General features: G+C 42.0%; 1 protein-coding gene across 4 annotated transcripts; it reads left to right on the forward strand.

Annotated features, from left to right (window-relative positions):
• The first annotated feature begins 3 nt into the window (after positions 1-3).
• arhgef10lb (Rho guanine nucleotide exchange factor (GEF) 10-like b) lies at positions 4-22,507 on the forward strand. Of its 4 annotated transcripts, none has more exons than XM_067240386.1 (29): positions 4-295; positions 2,497-2,578; positions 5,221-5,526; positions 5,655-5,682; positions 6,149-6,222; positions 6,427-6,498; positions 8,212-8,442; positions 8,546-8,679; positions 9,457-9,570; positions 9,742-9,850; positions 9,973-10,076; positions 10,181-10,258; positions 10,484-10,663; positions 10,819-10,935; positions 11,043-11,135; positions 11,515-11,685; positions 11,787-11,932; positions 12,572-12,747; positions 13,941-14,056; positions 14,261-14,388; positions 15,054-15,154; positions 15,300-15,418; positions 18,783-18,869; positions 19,068-19,285; positions 19,530-19,687; positions 19,777-19,919; positions 20,528-20,699; positions 20,853-20,975; positions 21,076-22,507. In XM_067240386.1, the coding sequence occupies exons 2-29, from the start codon at positions 2,542-2,544 to the stop codon at positions 21,678-21,680; spliced, it is 4,140 nt and encodes a 1,379-aa protein (XP_067096487.1). In that variant the 5' UTR covers positions 4-295; positions 2,497-2,541; the 3' UTR covers positions 21,681-22,507. The 4 variants fall into 4 exon arrangements, with proteins under 4 accessions (XP_067096487.1, XP_067096488.1, XP_067096490.1 ...); XM_067240387.1 differs by having other exon boundaries at positions 2,513-2,578; XM_067240389.1 differs by lacking the exon at positions 9,457-9,570.
• Positions 22,508-22,709: the final 202 nt, after the last annotated feature.

The following is a 22,709-nucleotide window of genomic DNA, read 5'->3' on the forward strand; positions in this document are numbered from 1 at the left end:
TTAACAAACCTAGACAGAGAAGTTTTCGTATAGCAGGAATTAGTGACAGCCGTTGTGTGTGTTTAGAGCACTGGGCTACACTATTGTTGGAGAGGAACAACAGAAAAGAATATGTAGTTGGGAGGGAACAGATTGAGACATGTTCATGGACACCCTGGGTTTAGAGTGAGCTGATCAGCAATGGGTGCACCCTGGACAAACCGCCTGTGTTAACTACCAGTATAGACAGTGCCTGGGATTAACAGATTGAAGGCAGACGTGCATAAAGTGGTGGCTGTCTACCCAGGACCTGGAGGTGAGAGCTCGTTGTTTGAAATTCCTGTCCGTCTTTCTCCGAACACCAATCTTGCAACAAAAAGGGAATGGGTGGTTTTGTAGAGGTGACAGGATGGATTTGTCCTTGATCAGTTTTTGATAGGAGTCTTGGAGGCTTTGATTAGTGTCTGAAGAGGGAAAGTGAAGATGAGGGGATCATATTATTGTGTAATGAATTATACATATTCTATAAATATTCTGTTAAAGGAATGAGAAGAATACATAGACATACATATAAATAAATATGTTGTACTGTAACTGTTCATCTACTGTACACATTCAATATTACATCAATTTGTAGGCAAACATAAAACCCTATTGGAATATTCAGTAAATTTAAAATATTATATATATTTTGGGGGATAGACCATGATATAATAGCATACTTATGGCTTAATGTATTCACAGACACACCTGCTTATAGGACAATATTTATTGATGTGCATTGATCACATTTGTTCTGTCACATGCTATTGTTCAATCAAGAAACATGACTACCTGGACAGTTATTTCTTTTACTGTGGCAATGAGTAGATAGCTAGTAGATTAATATTTGCTGAATAATGTTATATTTAATGATTTGTCTGGGAGGATGTTGTCATGAGAAATGAGTAGGCGAAAGCACACTGGGGGCCTTAATGTGTGTGGACAGGCAGATGTCCCAGACATTTTTTTCGTGTCCAAGAGCTGCACTATTTATACAGCAAGCTTGGCCATCTCCATGACGATGGCCGCTTGAAAACCCTCATGTCTTCTTTTAGCCATGGAGGTTGACTGGGTCATTCTACAAATGCTGTTTACCCTAGAAATGTCCTGACCCTATGTAGACCCTGATACTTACCCCATGCTAGATGAAGTTCTCAACATAGTTTGAAAATGCTTATCTTGCCATAATGCTTATCATGCTTTTTTCAATCGTGGTAATAAAAAACTTGTGACTGCGAGAACACTGACAAGCCAATTATGTATCATCAGTGAAATAGTATTTTGGGACATGCCAATCTAATCCAAAACTGATGAAACAGGCGTTTGAATTTATGTTTTGGCTTGCTACTACAAACAGTGACTATGGTCAATGCAAATCAACTTCCACAACAGATAAAGCAAGCGACACATGGATGCATACATACTCTACTTTAGTGTAGCCTATGTTACTTTTCAAGCTATGCTGATGGAGTGTTGTATACAGGTTTGTCTGGTAGTAATGCACAGACAGGGGTTCCCTTGGCTCAAACAATCTATCTGTTGTTTTCACTGTAGATTACAGTGCTTCTCTATTGTCCATTGATGCACCCAGCCCACAGCATCTGGGGCCGCTGCTCTCCATAGCTTTCTGAATTATTCATCTAGAACGACGCCCACCATACACACACTGACACACACCCCTTTCCCCTTCTTCTTGATACAATGTTAAAGCAAAGATGATGCCCCCTCAAAGAGCAATGAAGCACTTCTGTGTACTTCCAACTCTCTTAGTGGGCTATTATGAATGAGTCTTTTAAACATGTGCACATAACTGGGTAATCAGCAGTCCCATCATTCAGATATTCAGATATTCCTTTATATAATCCGTATTTTGGAAGCCTAGTCCTTGATTGGCCCACTCTGTTTACCTTGCCCGATTTGCAGATGAAAAGTCAGTCTGAAACCACATGTCTGGATCTGCTGCATATATGTGAGGAATGTAACACTCATGCAGGCTATGGTACAAACATCTTTCTCTCTCTCTCTCTCTTTCTCTCTCTCTCTCTCTCTCTCTCTCTCTCTCTCTCTCTCTCTCTCTCTCTCTCTCTCTCTCTCTCTCTCTCTCTCTCTCTCTCTCTCCATCTTGCTCTCTTTCTCTCACACACACACTTTCCTCTTGCACGCTTTGTTACAGGTGTCTGCGTCATTTGTCAGTGTTCCATACACCCTAAACCTGTTTTGTTTTTTGTTTTTTTACTTTGATTGTGGGTTTTCTACTGAAGAGTCCATGGTATTTCAGGTCAAGTGAGTGTTTAGTCACTGGCATGCTACAACAAGAGCCTATGGAGTTGTCACTGTACAATTTACCCAGAATGTTACATAAGTGCTTCACTTAGACATCACACTCTGCCAAGCAAAACAATATACATTTTGATCATTGAAATTAAATATTGTACACTGTAATGTGTTCATCAGTTATTGTTTTTCTTATCTTAGGGCTCTCTTTTTTCAGAGAGACTGATGTGATCACAGAGGATCAACATGGCGTCACCACACCCACTTATCCCTCAAACCTCAGGTGAGATTGAAGCGGCTCTCTGAATATGTCTATCAAAGAGAAGGGCCAGTAAAAAAGGGTGCTTTGAACTGTTTCATTGTGTTTTGCATTGTTGCAACATAATTGATCTTGCGGAATCTTCATGCTGGCAGAGTGTCTCTACTATGTAATGGAATAAACGTACTCCACCTCAGTGTGGTCATTGTTTGTATAAATAAATGGTGTCACTGTTGCTATGTGATGTTCTGTCAAATCAAAATACAGCTTTTTTTGGAAACAGTCTCTCTGTGTGCTCTTAGGAAAGGTTATTTGTAAGCAAAGTGATCTTAACAGTGATTATGAATATGGTGACAACGACTTCTCCATCTGACCAGGAACTTATAAAGTCACAGTAGCAGTGTGACACAGCAGTCTAAGCCATCCCAGGAATCTGCACAATCATCCAACCGTTGATAGTACTCTATCTCTCTGTCTCGTCTGTAAAGCACCAAGTATGTCAGCCTTCTCTGAAACCTTCTATCCAGAGATAAACACAGTCCCAGACAGTGCTGTGATTTGACTCAGATAACTCACAGCCAGCAGGTTAAACTCTTTCTAATCCCCCTGGGCTGGGGAAAGGGAGAGCATCCTATGGGGGCCTTAGCCTACTGACCATATGCTGCATCACAAGCACCTTGATACCACTGGACCATATGTGCCTTAGATGCCCTTGACACAAATCCATCTGTCAAACATGGAGGCAGTTTGACTTGTGCCTGCTCACTTAGCTACCTAGAAACATGCAAACCTCTGAAAAAAGAAGACCCTTGATGCAAGACTGGAAGGAGAGAGCGTTTGTACTGTGGGAAAATGTTAGCCTTTCAATGGCTCATTATGTTCACTGTTTGATTTAATGCCTCAAATTGCATGAAAAAGGAGAAAGAAAATGTTTGCACAAACCGTCAGCTGTACCTTCAGCTTTAATGATTTTAAAGACATGGTGTCACACGGTGTTTATGGAGCACAAAATCACAGCAACATAGAGTCATTGACCCAGTGTAGAATCTGCAGAACAAGAGCTGCATGATTTATATGTCACTAATTCAGAGTTGTAAATGTGTTATTACTGTCAGGTGCTGAAATATAAGAGCTAAGAGTCTTGGGTAGATCCAGGGCAAATCCAGGCCTGGTTACTTGTAAGCCATATGCTCACCTACTGTATGTTAGAGCTTAATCCTCCCTTTTAACTGTTCCCCTTAATCACTGTAGCAAGATGCCACTTAATCTGTTTCTATCATTGCAGAGGTGTGTTTACCCTCAAGTCTTCCCCTTCTGTTATTGAAGGTGTTCAAGAAGGTTCTAATTTTCAAATGCAACAACCAAAAATCCTACTTTACTGAAAATATGATACACATATTTTTTGTGCTTCTTGCCCTGGATCTCCCAACCTTCAAGAAAAGGCTCAAGACGCACTTGTTCCCGGAGTACAACGGCACTTAGGGATGCTTGGCTGGACCTGATGTTAGTTTCCTCCAGGATCACAATGACTCTTATTGAGAGACTTGTTGCTCTTGTTGGTTAGTTGTAACGGATTTTAATTCTTGTACTCAATGTGAAATATTTTACTGATGATTGTTTTTCTACAGGTACACTCTTGCCCTTTTTGAGTTTCATGTTGTTTAATTGTGACTTGTTTAACTGCATGCTCTTATGGTTCTTCCCTTTGGCACTTTTTTGTTATTTCACAATGTATGCTTCATGTTTTGGCTGCTCGCAATGTTGGGGCTATCTCGTTGTTATGATCATGTTATGATCAGTGACCTATGCACTTTTGTAGAGCTCTCTTGTGGAAGTCGCTTTGGATAAAAGCGTCTGTTAAATGCATAAATGTAAATGTTCTACAAGCACTGGAGTTTGACTATTAATTCATGCCACGTCTCTGACATAATTGTTTCCTTCTTACTCCCCAGTTTTCACTATCTTCTGTCCCATAAGACTGACCGGTTCATTTTCCTTCTGAGCCAGTCACATGTTTTGAACAGTATTGACCTTGCACTACTGTCTTAGCGTGTCTAGAAACAGTATATTTTCCACCATGCTTTGACAGCTAAGACAGCTCTTACAGAGTCTTTGAAGAGACACACTTAGTTACTCATAGCCTCTCCATTGTCTGCTCATTCATTTTCATAAATGAAACCAGGAAAAATGGTTGAACTCGAGCTACTTACTGTACGGAAATGCATGGGATGAATAATGCTACGTTCTCTGTCTTCCTTTTCTTTGTGTGGCTCTTGAGTGTGTTATGTGTACTGAATCTGTCATACAGGATATCATAATAATGAAATTCAAACAAGTGCAGTGTCATACAGTATCTCCCTTTGATATCACTCGTCATTGATAATTTATCGGTGATGAGCCCGGATGGCACACAGGAAATGTAAAAAGTTTTGATATACACAGTATTTCTAAATATATACATTCAGAACAGCTTGTTGGGAAATGTTTATGTCATGTTTAACAGGATTTTCAAAAAAGCTGGGAAGGATACTGTCATGTTTGTATTTGGGGATGCACAGAAGCACTAACAACACATGGGGTCATGGCTATGTTTCCTCATTAAGAGAGTCACTTAGAATACACTGAGGGATTTCATATATATATGAATATGAATCTGTTTTTTTCAGTGTCCATAACCAATGCTGCACTTCATCTGGAGGATGAAGAGGAGCAAGGAGAGAGTTTTGAGTTTGATGACAGTGATGAGGAAGGTTGTACAACAGTGGACGTTGGAAAGACAAAGGGTTTTGGCGCCGCTGTGCTGGGATCTGCACTAAACTCATGCTCCTACCAGAACAAAACTTTCAAAAGGAATACAATGGATCCTGCTTCCTCTGAAGACCCAGTAAACACACACAATAGAACAAATGGATGTCCCTGTACTGGACACGAGGACTCTAGCATTCAGCCACTCTATCATTCTAAAGGCTTAGGTGAGACACATGTTGCTAGATGCTAGACATAATTTGACTGTAATGTTGACCCTGCTGCTTATGATTGTGTTTGTTTTATTTCCTTAAAATTGATTAATTTACAAATTGGTGTGTTTTTCTCCCTACAGATATGGTGGTCAGAGAATCTCCTGAAGGGTAGGATATTTTAGCTTTTAATTGTAAGGACTTTTATTTGAGCTTTTAACTGGTGCTGGAATTCCATAAAGGCTCATGAACTTTGTTTCAGAGGATGACAGCATTAGTTAAACAGTAGTGCATGTTCTCATATACAGGTAGAGGATAGTTGATCATTTACTACCAGGATCGTCTTGTCACTGTTGTGTATGCTGTTGAATTACAAAACCAGAAACACTGGTTGTGCATTGTAATGGTCTGGTGTTTCCTAGATGATCTCATCATTCCATCCATAATCCCTGTTTATACTCACAATCAGGCAGCAGGGTCTCTTTATGTAAACAAATGTGTGGTTGATGGCAGATGCAATATGCTTATATGGTAACTGGGCCGCACCATCTACAAAACATTAATGATATCAAAGTGAACATGAAGAGAGATTAATAGGAGTGCACGTTTCATGAACTAGTGTTTGTCAATGTTTCAGACGATCAATCTCCTCTGAGCTGGGAGTGATCGGGGGGTCAGACAGCTCCTGGAAGGGAAGCAGCACGTATGAAGGTAAAGAAGGTGCAGTCTCTTACTCCAGAGGCTCATTGTGCCTTACACATGCACTACTTACTGGTTCTCGTAATGATTACTTTCTAATATGTTTTTGAACTACTAATGTTCAAAAACCTGCTCTTGTTCTCAGTAGTATTAAAACAGTATGTAATACTCCTTCCTACTGTATAAAGCCTGGTCTCTGTCAATGGCATTCTTTAGGTTCGAGTTCTGGGACTGAGTACCTCTACACACCTGTTTTAAAAAAGGCTGACCGCTTAGGTGCTCATGCAGGTCTGTTGTCATCGTCAAAGGTGGTGGGGTCACATACTCACCTTCCTGAACAACCACAATGGTCTGGTCCAGAATCAAACCCATAGAAACTACTTCTGAGAAATTCAATAATCTAGTTCAACTATAACATGACAAGATTAAGCCTTAAACCAATCTGGTTATTTCAGTTCTAATAGAAATATCCCTCAACTAGGGACTGGCTGGACCAGGGTTGTTTCTGGAATAAGTTAGCACAATCATGGCTTCTTTTGGAGTCTTGCTAGAGTCACAGATTGTGCTAATCAAATTCAGGGCAAATCTCAGCCCCAAAAATCTAATTCAAATTGATGACAAATTATGCATGGATCAACCAGATTAAGGTATCAAATAAGTCTGTGCTGTTTTAAATGACTCAAAATCACTGTCACTCATCCATAAATGAGCTACATTTGAGCAGATTCCTCTATCACAATGGGCAATGTGCACGTGTGATCTCAGTGAGCGTGGGAGTTAAGGATGAATCAAGCCGCATGTGCGTGGTGTCAATTGTATCCTCACAGCAGAACATGTTTATTTGTTCAGTTCAGGCACCATATCAAGCCAAGGAATGGTTCACTGTGGTTTCAGAGCTCACTCTGCGACTGCATAAAGGTACACTAACTCCTCTAGACTAGTCTTAGGTAGTCTGTATTTGGTCCCCAGTCTATAGCCACCTCCGCCCTAGTCTCCTTTACTCAGTCCCAGTGCAAATATATTATACTATATTTGTGTAGCAAGTAAACCCACACACCTCTATATTATCTTTATTATCAGTAGTTGCAAAAGATTAGAAGGCAATAGCAACCTTTATTAATTTATATTCTAAATATGAGCCCCAAAACTATATCCCTAACCATTTATATATTAAAAAAAAATCCTAACTTATGTAGTGAAGATAGAAACAAAAACTGTATCTGTGAATAGAGCAAAGTTACAGCGATAAAACAAGTTTTGCTGTTCTACAGGGGCAGAGAGAGTAGTTTCGGTGTGTATCGATTCACCTTCACTGTGGTAACAGGAGAGTAATTATTGACCGTGCTGTATCGACAAGGCCATGAACCTTATTCATCAGAGACAGAGCAGACATACTGTGTGTACCAGGAATCAGGTTTTCTCATGACCTTGAGACACAAAGCCCATTTGATGCAACCCCGTTTGGTGGGGGTAGGGAGGCCAACACTGGGCTGCCTGCCCCCTTCTGCCCCCTTCTTGTTGACGTGACCGAAATAACTGATTTAGAGAGACGTACACACACACACACACACACACACACACACTGCTACACACACATTGCTACACACACCCATCTGGGTCAGATGCTGGCGTAAACAGTTTCTCCCTCTGAGATGTCCTTTATGATGACGAGACAGAAACCCACGCTCAGCAATAAACAGCTGTAACCTCCCCAGCAGAGTCTGGCTATATAGCCTCAGAGTGGCAACATAGCCTGATGTAGTTCAGCACACATTTATTCTTCATTTTCTGCTGTAGAATCAGATTCATTGCAGTGGACAGAAACCACAGACTCTTTACATGCTGTTCTTCCAATGCTTGAATGTTTTGTTTTTGTTTCTCTACCTTTTGTGTTAAGCATAAGCATGCAAAAAGCCCTACGTTATGCATGAAACAAGTATTGAGTTGATGACCTCAGCTTTAGATGTTTTCCAACTTTAATTTGGGTTGGTTATCTTCTAGGAAAGACTTCTTCCAAATTTGATGCTGGGAGTCAGGGTGATGCAGACAGTTTTCAGAATGTCTCCAGTCCTGACAACGCATGCAGTCCAGACATGGTGTCTAGTCCTGATGCTCTGCACTGTCCAGAGGGAATGGTTGGCACAGACGATGTGGCCAGTTCTGACCAGATGACCAGCCCAGAGGTCATCTATGACGATGTTCCCTGTGAGAGCCTACTCTCTCCTATAGAAGGTAAGGGCCTGGAATTATCATCCTGATTTAACGTGTACAGTGAATGAGTGTGTGAGTGTAAGAGTTAAGTGTGGCATTTTCTTTTTGTCCTCTTGGATTCCAGATGACATCTATGAGGATATCCAGAGGCCTACAGACCGTCATGGCAGCAACAATGGCTGGAGCTCCAGTGAGTTTGAGAGCTATGATGAGCTATCAGACAGTGAGACCAAACCCCCAGTCCGCAGTAGCAGTAAGGTAAGGCTCCTTTTACTCAAATCTAAAATGAGTCTTCGCCACAAGATGGTGCTGTAATCTGGGCACAAACTTGGCACAAACTTACATTTACAAGTAAACTGCATCATTGTTGAAAAAATACCTCTGTCCCCTGAGGGACAGTCCACATCTGTGCAGTCTTAATGCACTGCCTGGTTTGAGGAAGTGAGCGATGGGTGTTTTGTCGGTTAAATTAGCTCTTTGCTCTGTCAGCAGTCTCTACTTGGTTCCTTTCTCTTCCTCTCTGGGTCTTCCCTGGCCTGCCAGTCCACGTACCAGCCTACTGACTCTACTGCTTTTCTTGCTGCTTAGCCTATCTTGGAGAGATTGGATGTTCCTAAGAGACAGGATTATGAGTTTTGTGTGACAAGATCTTGTTTTTGTCTTTTTAAGTGAGGTTTTACTCAGTTTTGAATGATATTGTTATTGATGTTTTGTAGCTTTTTTATGAGTTAGGATCCAGAGGAAGCAATATATTTGTAATCCAAAAGGGAGAAGTGTTTAAACACGAAACTGCATTTAGTTGCCAATGGTTTTTCATCCAAGAATTGAACCTTAGGTAAAATCTTTATTGATTTTTTCTCTTCAGTTCTTGGAATAGACTTTATGAGGATACCATTTGATGATTATTTCACCTGCTTCTGCCCTGATTCTCTGCTTCTTTTCCTTTTTAATCCTTCCATGCATCTGTCCTGCTGATCTGCTGAACTGTCCGATTCTTTGTGGTGTTTACCTTTGGCATGGCAATGCCTACCCTAGCTGTCTCCCGAACTGCGTGGACTAAAGGAGCGCTGTGTCAAGACCAAGCGTGACCTGGCTGTGCGCTTAGGGTCTCGTGATGTCACACACATCAAACAGAGCTGTGACATCAAGGTACAGGGACATCAGAGGACACACACAGGCATTCGCCGAATGACAGGCTGTTCTTTTTTTGACATCAATCAAAGACACTTTGTCCCTTGTCTTCTGTTTTCTTCTTCCTCTCGGTGTCTTCTACATGTTTATTAACATTTCCTCACACTGTTCCCTTGTGTTCTCTTGTAGGTCCAGAAACTTATGAAAGCAGCCAGAAATGGCACCAAGGGCGGACTAGAAAAGACAAAATTAGCCATGATGCGCAAAGTCTCTTTCCTACAGAAAAAAGATACCAGCGGTGAGTAACCTATAATATTTGAAAAAATACCAGCTTATCAAACCAATGTTCGGAAGCAAAGCGTGCATTCAATCCAGTTTCGGTTCACTTAGATTGAGTGATTGATTGATTTCACCCTGCAGGAGACAGTGATGATGATGCTGGTTACCTAGATGTCACTGTATCTGAAGTAAAGCACCCACCTCCACAGTTGAGCCCTATGCCTGAGGGTCTTACCACCCAACAGGTGTGTGTAGTTTTTGGGACCTCATTATTGACCTTTTAACTCTGCAGAGTTTATTCTGTTTTCCTGGGAGTGCTCACCATGACACCGTCTCTGTCTTGGTCTAGATTGTGAGACGCCACATCCTCAGTTCCATTATTCAAAGTGAGAGGAGCTACGTAGACTCTCTCAGGAGAATCCTACAGGTGAATAAACATTTGGGATTTACATGTTGATGGAATTTTTAAGTCATTGTTTTGTACGGCCTAATTTACAAGAAATGTATGTGTGTCAAGATAGTAGGGTGCAACTGTTTGATGCCAAGAATATCATTGTACCAATATAATTAATACAGCCTCCATATATTGTTAGCTTCTGTGAGGAAGCAGGGCGATTTGGGAATTGAACCTGATATCAATCTGTTTTCATAGGAGTACCAGAAGCCTTTGTTGGAGCCAGAGGTCCGGATCCTAAATCCAAAGAAGGTCCCTCCCATATTCTACCGTCTCCGGGAGATCCTGCAATGCCACTCCATGTTCCAGATCGCCCTGGCGTCCCGCGTGGCCGAGTGGGAGGACAGTGAGAAGATAGGAGACCTCTTTGTTGCCTCGGTCAGTCCAACAGATAGATCTTCTGTAGAAAGTTCAGTGGCCTGTCCCAAAATGTGCAGTCATGTCAAGTACTCTCTGATTTGACATTAGGTCTATATTGTGAAACTGGATTTTCAGGTGAGAAAGTTATAATTGGTCCTTTGTTTTCTCCATAGTTTTCTAAGTCAATGGTACTAGATGTGTACAGCGACTATGTCAACAACTTTACCAATGCCATGGCACTTATTAAGAAAGCCTGCATCTCCAAACCAGCATTCCTGGAGTTTCTCAAGGTGAGCTATTCCAATCTATATGATTATTATGCAACCATTGTGTTTTTGCCAGATGAACAAGTATTTAGATTGTTCTTAAGTCTGATCATTCTTTTTGACCCTAACAGAAGAAACAGGCATCCAGCCCTGACAGAATCACTCTCTATGGCCTGATGGTGAAACCAATACAGCGCTTCCCTCAGTTCATCCTTCTGCTACAGGTAAGCTGTGAGCACCAAAGCTTGTTTGTGTAAATCAACTGATTACAGTTTGCCTAATGGGTAAACCATTTCTGATTCATTGAAAAAAAGGAACAAAGAAAGACAATGTTCTGAAAGTCGATACTTTGTCAAGTGTGGCCAGGTAGAAACTCATGAGTGTATCTTATTAGCTGTAAGAGGTGGAATGTTCCACAGAAAGCTTCTGTGTGTTTCCGGCAGGAGGAAGTGAGACGTGATGTTTGAATACGTTTCTGTCTGTTTTGGAAAAGGAAATGTTATCTGTAACTGATAGGACACAATTGTTCTTAAAATAAGTACTTTATAAGTGTGTAGTAATACATGCCACTCTGCCTCTCTCAACCCCAAATACACCTCTCAGGACATGCTGAAAAACACTCCACCAGCCCACCCCGACCGCCTGCCCCTGCAACTAGCCCTCACGGAGCTGGAGACTCTTGCTGAGAAGCTCAACGAGCAGAAACGCATGGCCGACCAGGTGGTGGAGATTCAGCAGCTGGCCCGCAGCATTGGAGACAGGAACCTCAGCAAGGTGACATATATAAACATATAGACCCCTCTGTCCCTTCTCCCCTATCTGGTCATATTCACTTTTTCTTCTGTATCTTCACCCCCTCCCCTCTCCCTCTTCAGCTGTTGAACTCAGACCAGAGGCAGCTGGTACAGTGTGAGGTGCTCATTGAGACGGTGTACGGGGAGAAAGGACAGGTCCTCAAGTCTAAGGAGCGCAAAGTCTTCCTTCTCAATGACATGCTAATTTGTGGCAACGTCAACGTTAAGTGAGTCTGCCCTCAGCTGTCATCTGCTGTAGCATCAGAAACGTTAGTCAGAATCTGTGAGAGACCTTTTGCTTTTGTCCTGTCCACCTGCTGTAGATCTGAGTGTGGCATTGATAACATCTTTAATGAGCAAAGGTAATGTTTATCACAAGTTTGCCCGTTCAAATGCCAAACTTGCTTTAAGATCAAAGACCTGAAGAAAGGACCTCTTTCTGATTCCACCCTATTAAATTCAACTTCCCATCTTTGCTCCCAATGAATCTTCTAAGAAACTGGATCAGGATGCCCCTCATGCATTATCATGAGAATGTATGAATAGTAATGTGCCCCAGAATCAGCAGGGGTCCTCTGTTTAGAGAGGAATTTATCTGATCAGAAGAATCCTAATGACAGAATTCTCCCTGGAGGAAATGTTTATGTTGATTCTAAGAATCCTGGCCCATTTAGAGAAATTGCACATATTACACACAAGCATGTATTATTCAAAGTTTCGAGTGTTTCATAATTTTTGTTGGAAACTTCAGTTTCTGAAACCAGTAACAAACAGGATGAAAGAAAATTAACTCATCACTGATAGGTGATCCCATTTCAGAATGGGTCTTGCGGATTGTTAACGTAAAACTGTGTTTGGTCCACTAGGGGTCCCCCTGATATCAGCAGCCTGGTTCCCATTGGTCCTAAGTACAGTGTGAAGTGGAGCGCTCTCCTGATGCAGGTGCAGGTGGTGGAGGCGGGACAGGAGAGTGTCCAGAGCAAGGACGTCCCTGTACAGCATGGTGGAGGGAAACGACTCAACTCTGTGTCAAGTGTTCCAGGTAAAGAACTCACCGTGTGGCTCACCAGGCTGCTTTCAGTTTTTATGGTTCACAAAAATCCTACAGTCACCTCATTTGTGGCTGTCATTTCATCCCATCTCAAGTAAAAGGCCTGCTGACTTTTACAAAGTCATTGAATAACGTAATTGCCAAGGGAACAAAGAAACAGACTTTTAAGGAAAAATCGATATTATTGATTTTCTGATACACTGACATGAACAAAACCAGGGCTTGGAGCCAAAGGGGTTTAATTGACATGTTGGGCGAATATGAGTATTACAGGTCAAATGAAAGCTCTCAGCGAGGTCTTTTCAATACGAAAAGGACACAGCTGAAATGATGACCCATAGGTTGTATTGACAAAAACTGAAAGGCATAACAGTAATGTGGGTCTGTGGGCAAAATTGGTAAAGGCTCACCTGTAAAATCTTATCTGAACGCACTTCCACCCCTTTGGCTCCAAGCTCTTGAGAAATACAATGGCAGATACAGTTATTCAACTACATTCAGGTACCTATAGTCAAACAAACCAACTGGTTAAGAAAAACGTAAATTTTAATTCACCAATAACATCTACCTCAGTTAGTCAAACAAACACCAGTAAAAAATCTGTTGGAGCACACATACACAGAAAAACACTCCTTCACACACATTTTGTCAACTCATACCAAGCTGTCGAAAGAAATCTGGTTAGACTGAGATTGTGTCTCTCTGGGCCTTTGTCCAAATCCCTACCCATATTCCACAGCTTGAAAAGAACGGACTCATTTCAAAATCTCCAGGGCCTCAATGCCCTAATTGAAAGTTAAAAGAGGCAGCATATTGGCTTTGTGGAATATTTCAGCTGTTCTCCCCTGTGTTTCTCACTGCATAGGCATAAACATCTAAACATTATAAAAATAAAATAAAAATCCTTGTTAAGAATGACAAATCAAACCGGTTTAGTGGAGAGCTTTAACTTGATGGTCTGTAACTGTATATGAAAAACCATTACATCTAGAAAACAGTTTTCTAGTACCATACATACATACCGCAACAGAGACAATGTTTCAAACAGCATAATTTGTTGACTATAAATGGGAATACTCTGATGAAGATCTTCCAAAGAAAATGTTTTGGATACATTTGCTGTTACTGAGGGACGGGATGTATGATGTACGATGATGATGAAGATACCAACATGTGTGTTCCAGGTAAACTGATCCTGGGTCCTCCGAGGTTGTACCAGGACCTGGAGGAGCTGCAGCATGACCTGGATGTGGTGGAACAGGTCACACTAATGGTGGGGACTCTACATGGGGAATACCAGGTATGTTCGCAGCCCTCTCCAGACCCTCACAGGATCTCTCCTCACACAGTAAAAGTTCATTTGTGTCTAAGATTATATACATCCACAACATAATTTGTCCACAAGTACATGGAGTATGAATCACTGCCTCCTCCTTCGCTTGATCTACCCATTATTTCCCCCTCCTTTTCCAATCCCTTCTTTCCTTTCTTTTTCTCCCGCCAGAACCTGAACACAACAGTGGGCCAGGACTGGTGTTTGGCTCTCCAGAGACTTATCCGTATCAAAGAGGAGGAGATCCAGTGTGCCAACAAGTGCCGCCTGCGGCTGTCAGTGCCAGGCAAGCCAGACAAGTGAGTGCCCAGAAGGTCAGCTTGGGTTTAAGAGTCTTGGCTGGACTGTATAACCCTGTACATAAGTTATTGGACCAATGAGTAGTAGTGGTTTTCAGTGAAACATCCTAACACGGACTGTGTGTGTGTGTGTATGTGTAAGTGTGTGTCTGTGTGTGTATGTAGACATTGTTGTAAGCCCAGAGGCTGATCTCAAGGACTCGCTGTGGGTCAGATGAGTTTGAAGGAACAGATGGCAGGGCAGCTTGGAAGGAGTGGGTGGCAGGGCCTTGTTCCCTTTGTCGCCAACCTGGGGATGGGATTCATTGGGCTGTGGTCTACCTCAACATGGCTTATATTGTAATCACAGTGCCCTTTAGACTAACTCTGCATAACAGATCCATAGCCAACAAATCTAATAGCAAAATTGTGTATTGAAGACATAACAAAGTTATCAGTTGCATTTCTCCCTTGCTGGGTATTTACTCAAGCAATTAAAGTTTAGTGGCTCCTTCCTCCTCACGTTATTGCAGAAGTCTTATATCTCTCTCTTACCCGCTGTTGAAAATAACATGCTGGGTACTCTGGAATTAGCTTACACTGCACATGTGTTTTTTTTGCTGACTGAGTATGTGTGTGTTTGTGTAAATGCATGCCTATATATTAATGTGTGTTTTGATCTTCAGATCTGGACGTCCGGTCAGTTTCATGGTGGTCTTCAATACCCCCAGCCCCCTCAGCAAAATCTCTTGGGTGAACCGACTGCACCTATCCAAGATATCCCAGAGTGAGAAATCAGTCTACATTTCACTGTTGTGTTGTGTTGATGAAGAGATCATTACAAACCAGAGCGTCATAAGACAGCTTCTTGAAGCTTCATCTTTCTGAGATGAGAAATTTCAGAGAAGGTGACCATGTGTCTGTGTCCACAGGGGAGGAGAACACACCAGGCTGGGTCTGTACAGAGGATGATGGGAAGACCAAACCTCCACTCTGGTGCCCGCTGCTTGCCTACCGGATGCCTATTTTCTCTGCCAAGGATAACCAAAAAGTGAGTAGCAACTACTATGGTAGGCATGAGTGGAATTATGGCATGCATAGTAGGAAAAGACAAAGAAGTGTAATGTAAAAACTGTATTTTATATGTTTTTGATGTGAATATGCCTCAATGATGTGTGAAAGCCTCCACTATGGTCGAACAGAGACAACAGGAATGAGATTGTAATGTGTCACGTGAAAGGTTTTCTTTGGGGTGGCTTATTCGGTTCTGGATTTACTTCGGAATAGGGATAAAAGGATACACTGGATGCTCAGGCTTTGATTAAATCCACAGGAGGATAAGAACAAGATTGAATTGGCAGTCAACAAAGTCACTGTGGATCTTTTGTGTGTTGTGTGCTATGATTAGAAGTTGACTCTAACCCAAGTTATTTCAATGGCAGTCTTTCCTGTGATTCGAAGGAGTGAGGTTCAGGGGTGGGCATAACTGCCAGATGAGATTGAGGACGCTATTTGATAAAGGAAATTAAATCCTACAGTCACATGACTAGCAGCAGTTCTGGCTCACCTGAAGGGAGCACTGTCTGTCTTGTGGTGTGAATAAACAGTGTGTGCATGTGTGTAGTACATGTGTCTGGGTGTCTGGTTATCCCAAGATAATAAAAGTTTCCGTGATCTGGATTTGAGTTGAACCAGTATTTATCATAGAAATTGGAAAGGAAATTAATTATAAACCGTACAGGTTGTATGTTTTTAGATGAGACGAGGTAGCCAAGAATAGAAAACCAGTGTATCCTACTACAGTATATTACTCACAAGACCTACTTCATTCACCAAGTAAACTTTCCTGTCAGGCTTCCAGAATGTATGTAAAGCTCCCTGGGTTCTAGAGTAAAAAAAGTGTCTTCTATTTTGGACCATTTAGAGACTGTAATGTATTTTATGTAATGCAATCGTTTTGAATATAACAAATGAGACTTCCTCTCCTGCTATTCCATTGTAGAGCCCCCAACTAAGGCAAGCCACCACAACCATTACTCAAATTATGCATTTTATTGGAGAAAATAGGTATCTTAACTTGGATAAAGACAAATCAGATAACAGCCAGAAAATGTAATTCTGCAATTGCTGTCTATTGATGTCAGTAAGTGACTTGCTGAGTGATTGACAGAAATGGGTTCATCTGAGTTGGCATGTCTTTTATGTCACGTCATGTGATAGCAATCTGGAGTTACTGAATTATATGTAGACTGCAGGGAAGAAAAGAGTATGCTGAATGCTAAATATTTGAAGGGATGTCAGTCTTGAAAATTATCCAACAGATGTGTATACATTTTCTTTGCCAGTAGCAGGGTATTTACAATGTTAGTTCCTGTGCCAAATGTCTTTGTGATTGGATGTGAGGTCATTTTGGTTGATTTTGTATGGAAGTGATGAACAAGCCATGGATGCCTCGGGTCTTGATCTCTTGTGTTGACACCTTTCCTCTGTTTTGATACATTTGCAACAATGGAGACCCATTTCACTGTGAGTTTCAATGATGCAAGGCCTTAGATCCAACCTGAACTATTCCCTTTTACCTACAAAAATACCCTGTCACCTAACCATTCATTTGAAGATGTGTGTCTGTGTGTGTGTGTGTGTGTGTGTGTGTGTGTGTGTGTGTGTGTGTGTGTGTGTGTGTGTGTGTGTGTGTGTGTGTGTGTGTGTGTGTGTGTGTGTGTGTAAAAATGCAAAAACAAAGTTGTCTTTTAGTAAAATGTTAGTGAGGAAATAAAAGAATAAGTTCCCTGAAGAAGTTATGTTCCCTCCAGAACACTATCATGCTGGGCCAAAACACAGTTTGCCTGGCAGGATTAAGAATAGAGAGAATGTTAGAGTATAAAGTAACTGCACTGCTGGAACCTGGGGATAGGCAAAAGAAGCTTGCTCATTAAAATGGATTATACAAGGTATTTTTTGTGTGTGTGAGGGGTGTCTGTGTGCACACACACATTCATGTTGTGTTGAACAACTACACAAAAAAGCTAAGTAAGGTTAACAACATGGGTAGTCTGAAATTGCAGGTTTGTCAGCTGTCAACCAACCCCAATCATCCCCCAAGTGTTTCTCTTTCAGAATATAAAACAGAATTGTCAGCTTTGTTCCCATTCACAATCCACTCATCACACTTCCTTTAAAGGTTAATCTCCTTTCATTCCTCCACTTTCAAACTCTTGATGTATGCATTAGATCAAAGTTTTTTTTATCTTGCTTAAACCATTTTGTCCTGATGATAATCCACAGCTGTGAAGAAAATACTGGATGGTAATCTTCATTTGAGGTGATGAAAACTGTTGATGGTGATGAAAAAAAAAGCTGTGCCATTTTCTTTTACTTTTTATGAGAATGTAGAACGCATAATTCATAAATCTAATATCTACTGTTTATATGGACAAGGATTTATTTACTGTTTACTGTATCTATAAAGCGTTAATATATATATTTTTAGCCATGTCCCTTCATCTTAATAATTTGAATTTCAGATCCCTTCGTTGCTGAAATGTGGCACATGGCATTTCCAATTCAAAGGACCCCAATCTGGCAAAACCATACGTTCTGTTTATTTGTATGGAAATGAATCTGCAGGTGACAGTTATCTGGAGGCCACACACCACTCTGGGGTCTGGACGTATACAAAGATAAAATAAGCATCACTTCTGCCAGAAGATTATTTAGTTCATGTTCTTCATGTATTTTTTGAATGTTGAATTTTAGTTCTGTTGTACACAAAAACAATAGTATTGTACAAACATCAATGATATACATGTCACATAAATAATGCAAGCAATAGATATCAGAGATAAATTCACCACTTAAACAGTTTTGGGACTGAACAGTTTGATTATTTATTTTAACCAACATCATAGAATGCTCTCAAACTAACGTTTCTGCAGTGTGAAGAATATGATCTCTATTTCTCTGACACCAAAGTCCTCACACAGTCAAGCTTGATAAAACGTTTATAATCACAACCAGATAGAATTCCAGTGATCAGCCAACCATTCTGCATGGTGTGACAAAACAATTATGCAGAATAGAGATGATTTTTCATCTGTCAAAGACTGACTGAGTTTAACGTTTTGCCTCCAGAATCCTATGTTGATGCATGTTGAAGACAATACATCCTTAATTCACAATTAAAACCTTTTTGCAGAGCTGTAGGGGTTGAACAAATCTGAATGTTGTTCTATCCAGCCCTGTCTGTTGAAGCCAAGATCTGAATGTCAAACACAGTTTCTTCATGCTCTAAGGAATATGGTATTTGACTTGCCCTGGAAAACTGGATGATAGTTAGCCTATGTTGGCCAGAGCCAACAACATTAGTGACGAGGAGTTCTAAGTATAAACTATTACTTATTTTTTGTTGTGTGCAGCTGACCACTGCCCTTCACAATCCTGTCCAGTTTGCCCTGCTTGGCTTCTCTGCTGCTAGCACATCATTGCCCCAAGGATACCTCTGGGTACGTATTCTACTGCCTCTAACTGCTTGACATCCCCCAACACTACAACAATTCCTATAGATGTAGCAGTCCTATAACCTTGATGAGGGAATACTAGATAAAAGGACTGATTACATTTAGACCTTCTTTCAGACCAGATGTGATGGCTTTATCCGAACATTGGTTGACTCCTTACATCCTGGGTATATTGGTATGCAGGTGTCCAGTGGAGGTAACTCCAATGAAGGCCAAATAGAGATCTTCTCCTTAAACCGGTCTACACCTCGCACTGTGAAATCCATCCAGCTGGGGGCGCCAGTCATGTGTCTGGAGTATGTGGCAGAGCCCAGTCTTCCAGAGGAAGGGGAGCAGGGAAAGGCAGCTGAGAACACAGCCAGGAATGGCAACACCATCTGTGTGGGTCTGCAGGATGGCAAGTGAGTCATCTGCACAAGCACAGCGTGATGAAGCTAGTCTTCAGAATACAAATCATGCTCAGGAATTCATTCACCATCATCACGCTTTGATTGTGCCTTTTTCTATGTGCCTCTTCCAGAATTTTTTTTATCCAAACCTTCCTCTGTGATATAATATTTTCACATTCTGTTGGTATAGTGACATGTTTTGTATTTTATGAGCTGTACAGTCATTACTATCTGTCTTATGGACTCCATTTCCCAGCATCCTGGTATATAGTAGTGTGGACACAGCTGCCCAATGCCTGCTAACCCTTGCAAATTCTGAGGGCTGTCCAGTACTGTGCCTGAAACACTCAGCATCATTTCTGTTCGCTGGGCTGGCCAATGGAAAAGTTTTGGTTTACAAACAAAAGAGTGGAGGTGAGACACGTCCCCAACATTAAGGTCAAATTATGGGTAACATTTGTAGACTCAAACACTAAACATGGATCCTTTTTCTGTTTTCCCAGAGAGTCTTTGGGACCCTGAGTTGTACAGGCTGATTACTGTTGGCCTTGCCCCCGTTCGTACTCTTCTGACCCTGCAGGACTCAGTGTGGGCAAGCTGTGCCAACCAGGTTACTGTCATCCAGGGTGCCAGCCTCACTACCCAGGTTGGTCAGCTCTCTGGACTACTTGCTAAATCCCCTGCCAGGTATAGAAAGGAGTAGACTGTAGGGAAGGACACAGATGGAGAGCAGAAAAACACAATAAAGATGTGTGGGAAAATACATCCTCCAAGCGAACAGTATGGTGTAGTCTAGTGAAGCTGCTGCACTGCATCCAAACTAGAAGGATTACGGAGTATGATGCATGGCCCTCCTTGTTCATGTCCCTGGTGAAGGTGGTTGTTGTTCAGACTGAGTGGGGGTTATGTGCAGCATCAGGTGTAAGTGAGGTGTCCTCACGGCACAGGCCCCTGAGCTTCTTCAGAGTTCTCTCTTTTGATCATGACTGACAGGTGAGCCAACCCCTCTTTATAGCCTGAGGGGGGACATCCTCTCTCTTCTCTTCATCTCCAGACTCTCAGGAACTGGATCAGCTATCTGGGATTCTGCTTGTTTGCAATCTGGTTCTGTCTAGTGCAGAGAGAAATTATTGGATTGCATCCACACATCTAGGACAATGGATGTTTCCTTCTGATACAATAAGAAAAATGCTGATGGCATTAAGATTGAATTCCCCCTCTCTTTCCCTCTCGCTCTCATCCTCTCCTTGACAGACGTTTGAGGTGCATCCAGATCTCACTGCCAGTGTGAGTCACATGATACAGGCTGGCGGTGGTGTATGGATGGCCTTCGCCCAGGGATCCTCCATTCGTCTGTTCCATACTGAGACACTGGAGCACCTGCAGGAGATCAACATCTCCACACGCATCTCTCACCTAACTCCAGGCAAGTGTTCTAAAACAGGGCTAAGGTCAAAGAGGGCTGACAACCCCCAGGAATGACCCACTTGCTCTTTCAATAGCAATGCATTTGTATGTTTTGACATTAAGTCTCTTCAACACACGTTCAAAGCTAATTTAGTTTAACTGTGTCTTCTAGGTCAGGGTGCTGTCCAGGTCACCAGCCTTCTCATCTGCCAGGGGCTTCTCTGGGTGGGCACTGCGCAGGGCATCATCATCACCCTGCCTGTGCCAAAGCTGGAGGGCATCCCCAAAATTACAGGTCAGACTAAGAATCTCACATGGAGCATGGCGTAATCCTATATCTATAAACTGCATACTGAATCTAATGAACAATAACAAAAAATGCTTTGTCCCCTCAGGTAAAGGGATGACCTCCCTGAATGCTCACTGTGGCCCAGTAGACTTCCTGGTCGCCACCTCCAGCACCTTGTCACCTGACATGCTCAAGCGAGACTCTGTCTATGAAGGAAATGACCAGACTAATGGTGTTGGAGAAGGAAACGAAGCGAGAAGCGGAGGAGGAGGGGACGTGTCTTCGGAGCAAAAAGACTTATCCCAGGACTCCCTGTCTCAGCAGCAGGATGGCTCCACCAGGAGAGAGGCCAAGCCCAGGGGAGTGCTGCTCCAGTACCAACTCCGCTCCACCTCCCAGCTCCCAGGGAAGTTGCTGACGGCCCAGCCTGACCAGGGTCCCCATGAGCCCGTCCTGGACTCTCCAGAGCACAGCCCGGAGGATGGCTCAATCTACGAGCTGAGCGAGGACCCTGACGTGTGGGTGCGGGGGAGGCCAGTGGGAGGGGTCAGGGAAGGACAGGGGCGGAGGGAGAAGGTCACCTCAGTGGCAATCTTCTCGGGAGGAAGAGGTTTCCGTAGTCTGGGCGAAGGATCCACAACAGCCAGTGGGGGTAACACAAGGGAAAGTACACTCATGGTTTGGCAACTCCCATTAGTAGTTAACCAATGAAGAAGAAAGGCAGTTTATCTCCTCCCCCTCGTCAGGTGCACATAGCATGAGAGGAACCAATAAGAAATGTGTTCCAGGATGGAACTTTCGTCCATTTCCATGCTGGTCAGTTGTGTCTAAGGAGTTACAGAGTGCAGTAGTGAACTCCTGTAACTACATTTTCTGTGTCTGCCATGTTTCAGTCCCTCAGGCCACCCATTGGACCATCTGAGAGCTTTTAACATGCACAGTTTTAGCCAGATGATGCATCAGTATGGCAGAGCACATCTGCACCGAGGGGAGGGGGATGGGTACCATCAGATGAGATTTGAAGAGACTCAAACAAGATGACCCTGTATATCTATTGCGTGGATACAGGGAGATGTGGCTGAGAAGTGACTGTCAGATTGGAATGTTCCGTTTTTGGCTCCTGGAGGGGAGACAAATACAGTTTCTGCGTTGTCACTCATAAATGTCTCATAAATACACAATATGTGTTCTTGAAACAGATGATGTTGAGACACTATTGGAGTATATTTAACGGATCTAATGGCTATCCTGTATAGTTGTATAGTTATGTATCATATAAAGTAATGTATCATGTATGAAAAAGGGAATTCTACAAATCTGTCATACTGTACACCCTGAAGTTTACAATGCATCCAAAAACTAATTAAATCTATTATTGTTTTGTGGGTACCGTAAATAACTTATTTTCAGTTATTCCTTATGATGTGAAGTAAAGCCAATGTTTTAAATTGTGAATGATAGAGCCATGCTCTGCAGAGTTCAATTGTTTGATGGTACATTTGACACTGTGTCACTTTACTTTTTAAAATAAAATGCATCATAGACCTCTTTGTTTCTTGATGGGAAAAGACAAATGCTCAGGCTTTGTCAAATCTTTTACATATTCTTTTGTGTGTATAGCTTAGAATGCTGTTACTTTCAAATTATATTAGAAGATGCAAAGGTGTCATCTTGTCCAGTCAGCACACACAATGATTTGGGTACATGGAGATATTAAGAAACTGAAAAAAGTAATTGTAT

This window comes from Osmerus mordax, chromosome 7 (genome assembly GCF_038355195.1).
Source record: "Osmerus mordax isolate fOsmMor3 chromosome 7, fOsmMor3.pri, whole genome shotgun sequence".
Lineage (NCBI taxonomy): Eukaryota > Metazoa > Chordata > Actinopteri > Osmeriformes > Osmeridae > Osmerus > Osmerus mordax.